At 39.9% G+C, this 12,913-nt stretch overlaps 1 protein-coding gene across 1 annotated transcript in view; it reads right to left on the reverse strand.

The window, feature by feature from the left end:
- The window catches only part of LOC139942789 (uncharacterized), a 29,229-nt gene extending 16,642 nt beyond the window's left edge, over positions 1-12,587 (reverse strand). The window contains exons 1-9 of the mRNA XM_071939571.1: positions 12,304-12,587; positions 10,695-10,771; positions 10,272-10,382; positions 9,143-9,424; positions 8,377-8,454; positions 7,127-7,375; positions 6,724-6,876; positions 5,546-5,765; positions 4,263-4,306 (exon numbers count right to left, since the gene is read on the reverse strand). Coding sequence (XP_071795672.1) covers positions 4,263-4,306; positions 5,546-5,765; positions 6,724-6,876; positions 7,127-7,375; positions 8,377-8,454; positions 9,143-9,424; positions 10,272-10,382; positions 10,695-10,771; positions 12,304-12,427 — 1,338 coding nt within the window. The 5' untranslated portion in view covers positions 12,428-12,587. The remainder of the gene's footprint in view (positions 1-4,262; positions 4,307-5,545; positions 5,766-6,723; positions 6,877-7,126; positions 7,376-8,376; positions 8,455-9,142; positions 9,425-10,271; positions 10,383-10,694; positions 10,772-12,303) is intronic.
- Between the last annotated feature and the right edge of the window lie 326 nt (positions 12,588-12,913).

The raw sequence follows: 12,913 nt of genomic DNA on the forward strand, positions 1-12,913 counted from the left end.
TATTTGTATGGTTGATCAGTGCCACAGAATGCCACAGCAAGGTTTTCAACCTTATCTTTACCAACAGTGGCCAAATTTCATTGCAATGAAGCACAGCTGGTGGCTTCTCAGTTTACCACTCTCATTGAAGCACTTTGGGGTATGGCTCTACTTACCACATCAGAATACATGTACATGTATGTGTGTCTCAAAATGCCACTGTTGTGGCATTGTGAGGCATGAGGTGGTTGTCTCAAGAAACACAATAGGGAGTTTTCGTTTACGACGACGGATGGTTCTGCGACGGTAATGATGACATTTGGCATCATCTGCGCATGCGTCGGCTTTGAGGACGGTCGTCCCTCAATTTCTACGGCAGTACTTGGGATGAATCTCCAAAAACGACAACGGTTGGCTGAAAAACCGTCGCAGAACCATCCGTCGTCGAAAACGAAAACTCCCTACTAATAGTAAGAGGGATATTTTAACAGTGACATGGTTTAACAGCAAACTCTAGTAGCCACACCACACGAAACCAACAACTTCAAAGATAAATAAACAAAACTTTTATAGTAATTTTGCGATGACACCATGTAAAAGAAATATCTTTCCATGAGTTGTAGTGGTTCTGAAACAGTTCAACATTTCGATCAGTGCGCTTCGATAGTCTTCAGGAGAAAGCTGGATTCTGATACTGGAAGTTGAAAAACTTCTGTGGATTGTTCTACGATGTGCAAAAGCAGAGATGAAAATGGGTGGAGTGGCAAGTGTGTGCTCACTGAACTGTGTCAGTTGGAAACAAAATTGGTAGTGAGGAGGTTGGTGCCTTAGGCATCCGGTTGGTTCGGTGGTTTTATTTCCCTGCCTTTCACCTCGGTATACCCCCGGTTCGAATCCCACCTCAGTGTATTATTAGCAAACCCTTACTAGATTGTATCTCCACCATGCAAAGTTTCAAATCCTACTCATGTACATGATATTACGCCAAACCCTTACTACATGTACTAGATTGTATCTCCACCATGCAAAGTTTCAAATCCTACTCATGTACATGGTGTTACGCCAAACCCTTACTAGATTGTATCTCCACCATGCAAAGTTTCAAATCCTACTCATGTACATGGTGTTACGCCAAACCCTTACTAGATTGTATCTCCACCATGTATACAGTTTCAAATCCTACTCATGTACATGGTGTTACGCCAAACCCTTACTAGATTGTATCTCCACCATGCAAAGTTTCAAATACTACTCATGTACATGGTGTTACTGCCAACCTTACTAGATTGTATCTCCACCATGCAAAGTTTCAAATCCTATTCATGTACATGGTGTTACTGCAAACCTTACTAGATTGTATCTCCACCATGCAAAGTTTCAAATCCTACTCATGTACATGTTGTTACCTCAATCCTTACTAGATTGTATCTCCACCATGCAAAGTTTCAAATCCTACTCATGTACATGGTGTTACTGCAAACCTTTCTAGATTGTGTCTCCACCATGCAAAGTTTCAAATCCTACTCATGTACATGGTGTTACTGCAAACCTTACTAGATTGTATCTCCACCATGCAAAGTTTCAAATCCTACTCATGTACATGGTGTTACTGCAAACCTTACTAGATTGTATCTCCACCATGCAAAGTTTCAAATCCTATTCATGTACATGGTGTTACTGCAAACCTTACTAGATTGTATCTCCACCATGCAAAGTTTCAAATCCTATTCATGTACATGGTGTTACTGCAAACCTTACTAGATTGTATCTCCACCATGCAAAGTTTCAAATCCTACTCATGTACATGGTGTTACTACAAACCTTACTAGATTGTATCTCCACCATGCAAAGTTTCAAATCCTACTCATGTACATGGTGTTACTGCAAACCTTACTAGATTGTATCTCCACCATGCAAAGTTTCAAATCCTACTCATGTACATGGTGTTACTGCAAACCTTACTAGATTGTATCTCCACCATGCAAAGTTTCAAATCCTACTCATGTACATGGTGTTACTGCAAACCTTACTAGATTGTATCTCCACCATGCAAAGTTTCAAATCCTACTCATGTACATGGTGTTACTGCAAACCTTACTAGATTGTATCTCCACCATGCAAAGTTTCAAATCCTACTCATGTACATGGTGTTACTGCAAACCTTACTAGATTGTATCTCCACCATGCAAAGTTTCAAATCCTACTCATGTACATGGTGTTACTGCAAACCTTACTAGATTGTATCTCCACCATGCAAAGTTTCAAATCCTACTCATGTACATGGTGTTACTGCAAACCTTACTAGATTGTATCTCCACCATGCAAAGTTTCAAATCCTACTCATGTACATGGTGTTACTGCAAACCTTACTAGATTGTATCTCCACCATGCAAAGTTTCAAATCCTACTCATGTACATGGTGCTACAGCAAACCTTACTAGATTGTATCTCCACCATGCAAAGTTTCAAATCCTACTCATGTACATGGTGTTACTGCAAACCTTACTAGATTGTATCTCCACCATGCAAAGTTTCAAATCCTACTCATGTACATGGTGTTACTGCAAACCTTACTAGATTGTATCTCCACCATGCAAAGTTTCAAATCCTACTCATGTACAAGGCGTTACCCCAAACCCTTACTACATGTACTAGATTGTATCTTTACCATGCAAGGTTTCAAATCTTAATCAATAAAGAAAATAAGTCTAATCAATAAACATTTGTTATCTTCCACCACAAGTTTTGATAAGCTTTTCACACGGCTCACAGCAGCACAGTTCAGTTACAATGCTTACATAGGGCAATACCATGCCATGGATAGGGGAAATTGTGCAGGAAATGTTTAGTACATGACTATCAACATTATCATACTCTTGTTAGAAGTTAGAACTGAACAACATTCAAGAATTGTTATCAATCAATCAGAATTGTGTTATCTATGTTACTCATTTATCAATGTTAGTGTGATTTTAATGTTATAGTAACTTGTTGTGGTTGAGAGGTTGAGTGCACAGGACTCGAGTTCTGATGGGTGAATTAATAGGGTGCAGGTTCGATTCCTGGTCGAGACACTGAGAGACGGGTCTATTGATGGGTCTAGTGCATCAGACTCAAGTTCTGATGGCTGAGTCACAAGAGTATGGGTTCGAATCCCAGTCATGACACTGAGAGAAGGGTCTTTTGTTAGGTCTAGTAAACCGGACTCAAGCTCTGATGGCCGGGTTGTGGGTTCGAAACCAGATTGTGATACTGATAAGGGTCTATTGTTAGTTATTGGATTAGTGACAAAGAGAAAGATCAGATAGGGGTTATCAGGTGTGGGTTCGAGTCCCAGTCATTACACTTGCATAATAGACCCTTCCCATGAAACAAGTAAATTGCACATAGCGCGTGCGCACTAACGTTTTGGTTGACAAAATGAGGGAACATCGCACGGTTTTGTACACGACTAATGGCTGCGTAACGCAAACGCGATTGCGCGTCTGCTCAGTGCACAACTCTATGGCGCTTGCCAACCAACGGTCTGTACGCATGCGTGAATGTAATTAGCACATTTCATGGGAGGGTCCATTGAGTAAGACCCCTAACCCCATATGCTTCTCTTAACCAAGGTGCTGAAACTGTATTGAGTTGGAGTAAACCTTAGTGCTAATTTAAGCAGCTTGGGGTTGTTTTCTCCTCAGGGAGTTGAGACAAATTGAAAAATAGTATTAGTATGCCTGATGAACAGGAATAAGAATATTTTCCAGCTACTAGGTTGTGTGTGAAAGAACCAATTATTATTTTTTAGTATTAAATCCAAGTAGCGAAATAGAACATGAGAAGAAAGCAAAATGCATGAAATGTTAAAATAAAAAAAAATAAAGTTAGTGTCACTCAAAAGTTATTCGTTGTCAATCCGTGTTAATTCATTAAGTTATGAGGGGGAAATAGGGAAAAATAGAGGGAAAAAAATAAGTTAAAACAAGAGCATGATTTGAACTTCTCAGAAAATGAAAAAAAAAAACACACTCAGAATTCAGACCATGCAGATACAAGCATGCATGAATTAGTATGAAAATTAGTACAGTACAACAGAGATTTTGTCAATGTTTTGAATTTTTTTGTTAACTTTGTTAGAGGGAAGTAGTGTAAAAAAAATGCAGCATTGTAACTGAATGGTGCGGCTGCACATGCCGCGGCAGCCCCCACAAAAAGACAAAGCGAAAGATAAACTGTACATGGCTAGCAGCCAACTCGGCTAGGAGTCTGTGCTTAGTGGCAAACAACGCAGATCTGACCTGGTGACTTTCAGTCCGTAACTCTTCCATCGTCGTCTCCATCTCTGCAAAAAGAAAGACAGTCAGCGACAGAAAGTTATTCCAGATATCATTTTTGATTTGATCTCGTCTTTAAAGGCACTGGACACGTTGGTAATCAATCTTAAAATTAATGGCTACAAAACCCATTGGTACAGCAACTTTTAAAGGCAGTGGACACTATTGGTAATTACTCAAAATAATTATCAGCATAAAACCTCACTTGGTAACGAGTAATATGGAGAGGTTGATAGTATAAAACATTGTGAGAAATGGCTCCCTCTGAAGTGACGTAGTTTTCGAGAAAGAAGTAATTTTCCACGAATTTGATTTCGAGACCTCAGGTTTAGAACTCGAGGTCTCGAAATCAACCATCTAAACGCACACAACTTCGTGCGACAAGGGTGTTTTTTTCTTTCGTTATTATCTCGCAAGTTCGATGACCGATTTAGCTCAAATTTTCACAGGTTTGTTATTTTATGCACATGTTGAGATACACCAACTGTGAAGGCTAGTCTTTGACAATTACCAATAGTGTCCACTGCCTTTAATGGTATAAAGCATTTTAGGGTTAACCCCCACTCTTCCACCATAGTGTTCTGGGTTTTTTTAAGTGAACTACCAATCCTAGTACACAGGACCTATGTCTTAATGTCCAATCCAAAGGACAAAGCAAATGAAAAAGTGTCTTAGTCAAGGACACCAATGTCAAGACCCGGAATCAAACTCTTTGGGGTGTCTTGTGGCTGAGGGGTCTAACTCACCGGTACCAAGCTTTGGGGTTGTCAATAGCAGAGAGTGAATTCGAATTCGGGGCATGACACTTTAGTCCTTGATGAGCAAGGCACAAACCATAATTGCTTTGTAAAAAGTTGTGAAGGTATTGCATTCTGCTCTACCAGCCAGGCTGCTAGTGGATGACACTCATGCCTACATCCTTATAGACTGTGAAGGGGGTAACCCTGTTTCAGCCCCAGGAGTGTCCCTGGTGACAGTTGATTTAAGTGGAAAGCCCAAATCAGTAAGTGTAGCCCTCACCTTGAAGTGGTCATTGGGCCTTGTGTTGTAAGGCAAGATCTCATTTAAAATAAATAAATCAATAAATCAAAATTCTGCCGATCAGAAACACCATGAGCTCGAGTCTAGTCCATTTTTTGTATGCTTAGTAAAAAATACGGCGTAAGATACAGCAGGTACCTATAACTTATACTGCTTTGCATTCCCATAAGGCTTCTCCATTTTGCAATTTGCCCAAACGGACTTACGTGCGAGTTTCTCCTGAAGCGGAGTGACCTCATCCTTGCGTATCCTCTCGATCTCCTCCTTGCCGTCGTTGGTCAGCCCCCGGGCCGTGTCGCATTCTCCAAGGAGTCGGGCGTTCTCTTGCCTCTCTGCGTCCAGCTTCCCGGCCAGGTCTCTCTTCACATATCGCAGCGTCTCGTTCTCCTGCATACCTTTCTCTTTTTCTGCTTTGAGGGCTTCGACCTTTTAGAGATTACAGACGGGATGTAATTGAGGAAACTAAAGCCCGATTCATACTTCCTGCAATTGCGAAGCCAATTTGACGTCACAACTCCTCTTTCGCAGCAAATTTTTCGCAAAAGTTGAGCTGTGGGCAACCCCTCCGAAAAATTTGTTGTGAATATGTGAAGTCAACATTCGTATTGCATTTGCATTCGCAGGAAGTATGAACCGGGCTTAACAAGAAAAGAGAAGGCTAAACAATGGATGTTGATAGGGCGTGTTCTAAGAATGGAAGAAAAACTGCCACTGCTGGACAGCAACTACATTACCAACCCTTTGTAACACATTGCTAGTATTACAAGAACATTTGCACAAGGCCTGTATCCTTCGTTTTTAAAAGGGCACAGGCACCCAGGATTTTCTTCTTGGTTAAGGGCACCCTATGGGGAAGTTGTCAATTTGCACTGGAGCATTTCAAGGGCACCAAGGCAATGACCAGGGGGGCATAGAGGCAATCGCCTCTGTTGCCTCCGTGAAGTATCAGGCCTGAATATCTAAACCCGTTTTCTTTCTTTCTTTTCTCATGTTTCTTGAACAAATTTCAGAGAAAAGGCACCAACCTGAAACTTAAGCCGGTTCATACTTCCTGCGAATGCAAATGCGATACTTTTTGTTTACGTCACTGCTCCAGTTTCATAGGTGAGCTGCACTCAACCCTTCCCAATCATTTGCTGAGAATTTGTGACGTCAAAATACGCATTGCATTTGCATTCGCAGATGGTATGAACCGGGATCAAGTGATAAAAAAACATGCGAGAGCATGTAGAAGGAAAAACTTGAATGTCAGACTTTCAGGATTGTGAGGTTTCTGACTGAATGCTACCAGAGTTCCAGTTCGTACTATCCGCCTTGAGAAATAAAGGTTTTCACCTTTAAAGCAAACTTGTCATTCACAAATAAGTTTCCTTCTAAACTGTACCTGTTTTCTGAGAATCTCAGCTGTTTTACTCTTCTCTCTCTCCACCTGCTTGACTTGTTCCAGTTCAACCCTCAGGCGTTTGCAAGACTCGTCCAGCTGGCTGAAGCTACGCTGCGATTTCTTCAGAGCTTCTTGGAGCTCTTTGACCTTGCTCTGTAAAGTAAAAATGACACCTGTAAAGATATGGTGCAGGTCTACTAACCACACACCCGTCGCCAAAAAATGTGCATTGGGCAGTAACACTCATAAATCTCGTTTCACGGTAAACCTTGTCTCAATTCCAGGTGCTGCGAATCAACTTAAACGCCCATAATTCCCACCAGAATTCTAGGAAGAACCCTGACAAACAATATGATCAAATGAAATACAACAGTACTAAACAAAACAATGGTTGGATTCTAACCTGAAGATCAGCGGCTCCTTTCGTGGGGGGGATCTCAGGGGAATGCACCGGGGTAGTGGGAGGGGACGTCGGTGGCGTGTCGCCAGCCTGTAGTAACTGCTCAAGCTGCTCGATGCGGTTGGTGTAGTCCTCGATCTCTTGCTTGTGGCGTTTGGTGAGGGTGGCCTGCTTCTGGGAGTGGGCGTCCTGGAGAGCAGACAGCTCACGCTGGGACTGATCAATCTCATGGGTTAAATTATGCTCAAGCTCCTGAAGGGGAGAAAAAGACGGGGGTCTCTAGATTTACTGTCAGATGTGAACCCAGTGAAAACATCGGTTTTTCTTTCCAATTAAACCGACCTGGGTAGTGTTCTGACAAATTTAAAACTTAAACAGCTACTTGAGCGGAATGTTTTTAACGGAAATGCTATTTTAGCTTGTTTATAATGCGTTTGTTCACCATTTAAATGTCTGAATTTTTTTGTAATTATCGATTAACAAATCAGGCCTAACCTCAAGGTTTTGAAAAACTTAAAACACTTCTGCCATTGACGGCATGTGTCAAAACGACAATGCTTTGACGTCATGTCTGGGAGTTCGCTTTCTTCACTCTGCAACAAAGCGGCTATACAAATTGGAGCGTAATTGAGTGATTACGCAGCGGAGCTTGTCACGAATCTTTCAGAAAAGCGCTGGATAAAGGTAATCGAAATGATTGGTTTTTTTACACAATTAAAATCTATTTATAGTCATATGACTCAATTTCCTTATTGATTGAAAACATTGTAAATGAAATATAGCAAAATTCCAATTTGACATTTTCGTTCAAGCAGGTCTTTAACCCTTGCAGTGCCAGGTATTGAAAACATGTCAATGCAGATACAAACCCTCTGTTATCTTATCAGACAGTTTCTATAGATGACGACCCATATCCCACTTTGTCAAACTGGTAGTCAAAATCCCACTTCAACATCAATCAACTTAAAAAAACAAAAACATATCTGAAATGCACAATTATATAAAATGCACATCAAACACCCCTAGACCATGAAACTAACTCAAAAGCAAAACAGCAGTGTTATTTGAAACACAAGTGTAACATTTTGTTTCATTTAATATTTTACTCAGATTATGAAATTTTGATTTACCATTCTTCAGTATATTCAGTCACAATTCTAAGCAAGAACCATCCAAGTGTTGAACCACAAGAGAAACTGGCTCGGGTAAATAAATAATTTGTGTGAACAAATACAACAAAACATACAATGTACCTTTATTTTTGTTTTAAGCTGTAAACCTTCCTCATTGTTACCACTCGCTCTATTTTCAACACCGATCTGAAACTTGGCCTGATCAAACAAACAAGAAAAAATCCATTAGTCAGAACCATACAGGTGATATTGAATGGTCAGATAGTAGGAAGTCTAGCTGTGACTGCGTAGATTGGCATTCACCACAAAAAAAATTTGTTTCAAGATGGCATATCATTAAAAACCAGTGGATGATTTTGAATGGTCAGACAATAAGAGGGTTGACTACATGTATGTAAATGCATTCAACACATGGTATCATAATGAAGGCTGGCATAGTTTATCTATCAATCAAAACCACTGGGTGATATTGAACGGTTGGACAGTAGGAGGGCTGAATGTATACTGTGTAATGCGTTTATTCAGCACATTGTAAGTACAACTGCATCATACAACACCACAGTGGAAGATATTGAATGGTAAAAAAATAGGAGGGTTGACTGTGGACTGTGGTCAGACAGTAGGAGGGTTCACTGTGTGTGTAATTTTTCAGCACATATCATATTTTAGGCTGGCATCATCATTCAAAACCACAGTGGGTGATATTGAAAGGTAACACAGTAGGAGGGTTCACTTTGAACTGTGTGCATTCAGCATGTTCATCAACTCATGATATGATATCGTAGGTTGGCATTACATCTAAAAAACCACAAAGGTGGTATTGAATGGTCACATAGTAGGAGGGTTTATCTATCATAATCATGAATGATGAATTTTGAAGACTTACCCCTGATCCATTACCAGCGCTTGCCATCTGCTTCCAGTGATCACACTCCGACCTCAGTTGGGACACCTCATTAGACAACCTATTGACCTCATGCTGGGATGAGATGATGTCGCCGAAGTCATGCTCATCCATGGACACCATGGAGGCAGAGAGGGAGGAGGTGGAGGTGCTGTGAGTCATAAAGGCAGATGAGGAGGGTGTTGCTGTGGTGGCTGCTGCCAGCATGCTATGCTGCATGTCTTGCATGGCATGCTGCTGCTGCTTCAGAGAGACCAACTCATCCTGTAGATCAAAAAAGTAACAAAGGTATTTAAATAATTGGTCTTGCAAGCATTTGGCTTCAAGTAATTAACTCTCCTACTGACTGGTCATTTAATACTGTCCATTGTGGTTGTGAATTTGAGTTCACAAGGGTCGTGGGTTCGAATCCGACCCGAGTAATATGCCTGTGATATTTGTTCACAGGACTCGGGGAAAGAACTGAGTATACAGTGTTAACACACATCAGTGTATGGGTAAAAACCAAAATATATTCTTTATCCCCGATGGAAGTTTAACATTTATTATGGGTGGTTGTGAATGATAGAAACTATGTCAGCCAGAGCCTGCATTTATCATGTGATGAATGCATCTAAACAGTACACAGTGAACCCTCCTACTGTCTAACCATTCAATAAACTCAACTATGGTTTGGAGTGAACGAAAGAACATACTATGCCAGCCTGCAATACATAGCATGTGGTCCCACAAAACAGTCAACGCTCCTACTGGTTGACCGATCAAGTGAATGATAGATAATCTATGCCAGCTTGCAATTTATCATTTAATGAATGCATCTACACAGTACACACAGTGAACCCTCCTACTGTCTGGCTGTTCAATAGACCGATCCAGTAGACTCCGCCCACGACGCACGTGTGAGCAAGAACACATGGGGCTCTCCAATGCCTTTCTGCACAACTCTGCCGCGCGCGCCAAGCATACGCGCACGCATAGTGTCGGACCTTCGTTGCGTTGTGATTGGTCAATACGGAATGGGGCAGAGCTTAATGAATCGGTCTATTGCTAGTCTGCATATCATGTGGTCACACACAACAGTCAAATGGTGTATAGTTTTCATTCCTCCTACCTGTTTTTCTTGTAGCACATTCCGATACTGCTGTGAGATAGTGTTTATCTGCAGCTCTGATGCCTCAGCCTTCTCAGTCAACTCATGGTTCAACTCATTCAGCCGCTCATTCTAATACAAAGAGAAAATAGAATAAATTTCTTAACAACCAAAAGGAAATATAATATGGTATGCAAAAAAATAGTTAACATGGTTAAGGGCCTGAAGTTTAGACCCTACAAAGCAGATTCATTCCCGAAGGCTAATGGTTTTGTTGCTTCAAGAGACTTCAGAAGACTCTGCTCGGGCTAAAAGTGTCCTTTGATTACCATCACACTGCCACAATCTCTGTCTCGTTCCTTGTATATCATAGCAATTACAAATGCTGACTTCCATCCTGTGAAAAACAAACCAACAAAAAAAGACAGAACTGAAAATCTGTACCTCTGAACGTTGGGCAATGATGAGTCCTTCTAATTCTCTGATCTTGCTTTCTGCAATCTTCAGCTCCGTGCCTTGATCTGAAAAAAATACACAAGGTAAATCCATTATCACTTCAACGGTTGTCCACTTGCCAGATGCCACTTCAAACACCAGGGGACCAGTCAGAATTCCGTACAATTAGTCTTGCTACAGGACTAGTTCATTGCTGAGTAAGCTAATTCATTGTCAAAGTCCCATCCCTACATAAAAATCTTAAAATATTGACCAGTGAAAAAGCTGGCAGGCTAGTGAAATGAGCAGGTAGTATGTACTTTTCCATGCAGAGCAATGTTTTGAAGTATGAGATCTATTTAAGCGCATAAACACAATATACTTTACATCTCATCTGAATGATGTTGCAATAATGGTTTTAGTGCCTTGCTAAAAGGACACAAGTGTCATGACCGAGACTCGAACCCGAACTCTGCTGATCGGCAACACCAGAGCTTGTGTCTGGTGTTCTTATCCGCTTGGCAATGACACGCCATATCATTAAGATTTAAGAAGACAACTGCCTTCGTCATCCAAGTAGTTGCAAAATAAAGAGTGATAAATAATTCACCAAAAATACTGTAAACAATAATGAATAACTACTAACTCATAAAATTATCAAAAGAGCACACACATAACATTTATTATTATTATAGTAAATACCCTTAAAAAAAAAAAAGAAATTCAATAAATTAAAGAGCAGGCGGGAAGAATAAAACAACTATCAACCAAAAATAACAAAGACTCCGAACCCCCAAATCAGTCTAACAAAAAAGGCCCCCCCCCCAAAAAAAAAAAAAACCGGGGGTAATTGAACAGACAAAACAAAAGAATCATAACTTAAATTTGGATATTATTTTTATAAATAATATATTTTATATTGAATTGAATTATCAAAACAACAACAAAAACATCAAGTGCAACAGATTTGGTATAGGAACTGTGATACATTTTATAAAGTATTTCATACAAAACCTCCTGCCCACACTTCTTGCTTGGCTAGACTGTATTGTCAAATAAGTAAATCAAGACTCCGAACCCCCAAATCAGTCTAACAAAAAAGGCCCCCCCCCCAAAAAAAAAAAAAAAAAATGGGGGTAATTGAACAGACAAAACAAAAGAATCATAACTTAAATTTGGATATTATTTTTATAAATAATATATTTTATATTGAATTGAATTATCAAAACAACAACAAAAACATCAAGTGCAACAGATTTGGTATAGGAACTGTGATACATTTTATAAAGTATTTCATACAAAACCTCCTGCCCACACTTCTTGCTTGGCTAGACTGTATTGTCAAATAAATAAATCAGAATGTGTTTGTTTTTAATTTCTACAAATCTCAAGTCCATGATTCAACATTTTTCCTACATGTTAATAAAACTGTTCTTTTGCAAGCTTGTTTATTATTATTAATCATAGTAGTGTTCTCAGTAGTACGTAGTGTTCTAATTAAAGTGGGTTCAAAGGTAGAAATAATAGCAGGCCGGTGTATCTTCTTCACAAGAGAAGCCGGGCCGTCTATCGAGCCATTTCACCGGGGATTATGATCAATCAAACAGCACTGACTCACCACTGACTTCCTCGGTCCCTTCAGCCAATACATCACGAGTGAAACTCGCAGCTGTGTTCGCCGCATTCGATAACTGCCCGGTCAAATTTCCAGTTATATTCTTTAGGTCTCCAAACCAAGCCATGTTTAGGCTTCTCTTTTCACCTCAAAATCCTTAACTACAAGTTCATTTTAAACACCTTTTTAAAGAGAATATCGTGACACATTAAAAAACGCCTCCACGTCTAAAATAAAATCCACGTAAAAATTGCCAACGTAAGTTGCCAACACGGAGCTTGTATGGATCCCCGACGATATTGTACGGCTTAACCAGCAGTTTAAATTTGGAGTCTGGCTGATGAATAATTCATGAATTGACCCTAATTAGTATTCACCATATTCATCTTTCTTTTTTGTGAACACAAATATTACTTTTAATCATAACCTTGAGTTTGTCGCAGGCTTTTGTTATTTTTGGCTATCAAAATAACGATCCAAAGAATATTACAAATGTCAACAATTGGATATAAAATAATAAAGAATGTGTACAAAATCTTTTGACCCGCAAAGGTCATAATAGGCCTTCAAAATATATTTTATGTTACCGTAATAACGACAAAAATGCCAGTAT

The sequence above is a fragment of the Asterias amurensis genome, chromosome 1 (genome assembly GCF_032118995.1).
Source record: "Asterias amurensis chromosome 1, ASM3211899v1".
NCBI classification, from domain to species: Eukaryota; Metazoa; Echinodermata; class Asteroidea; order Forcipulatida; family Asteriidae; genus Asterias; species Asterias amurensis.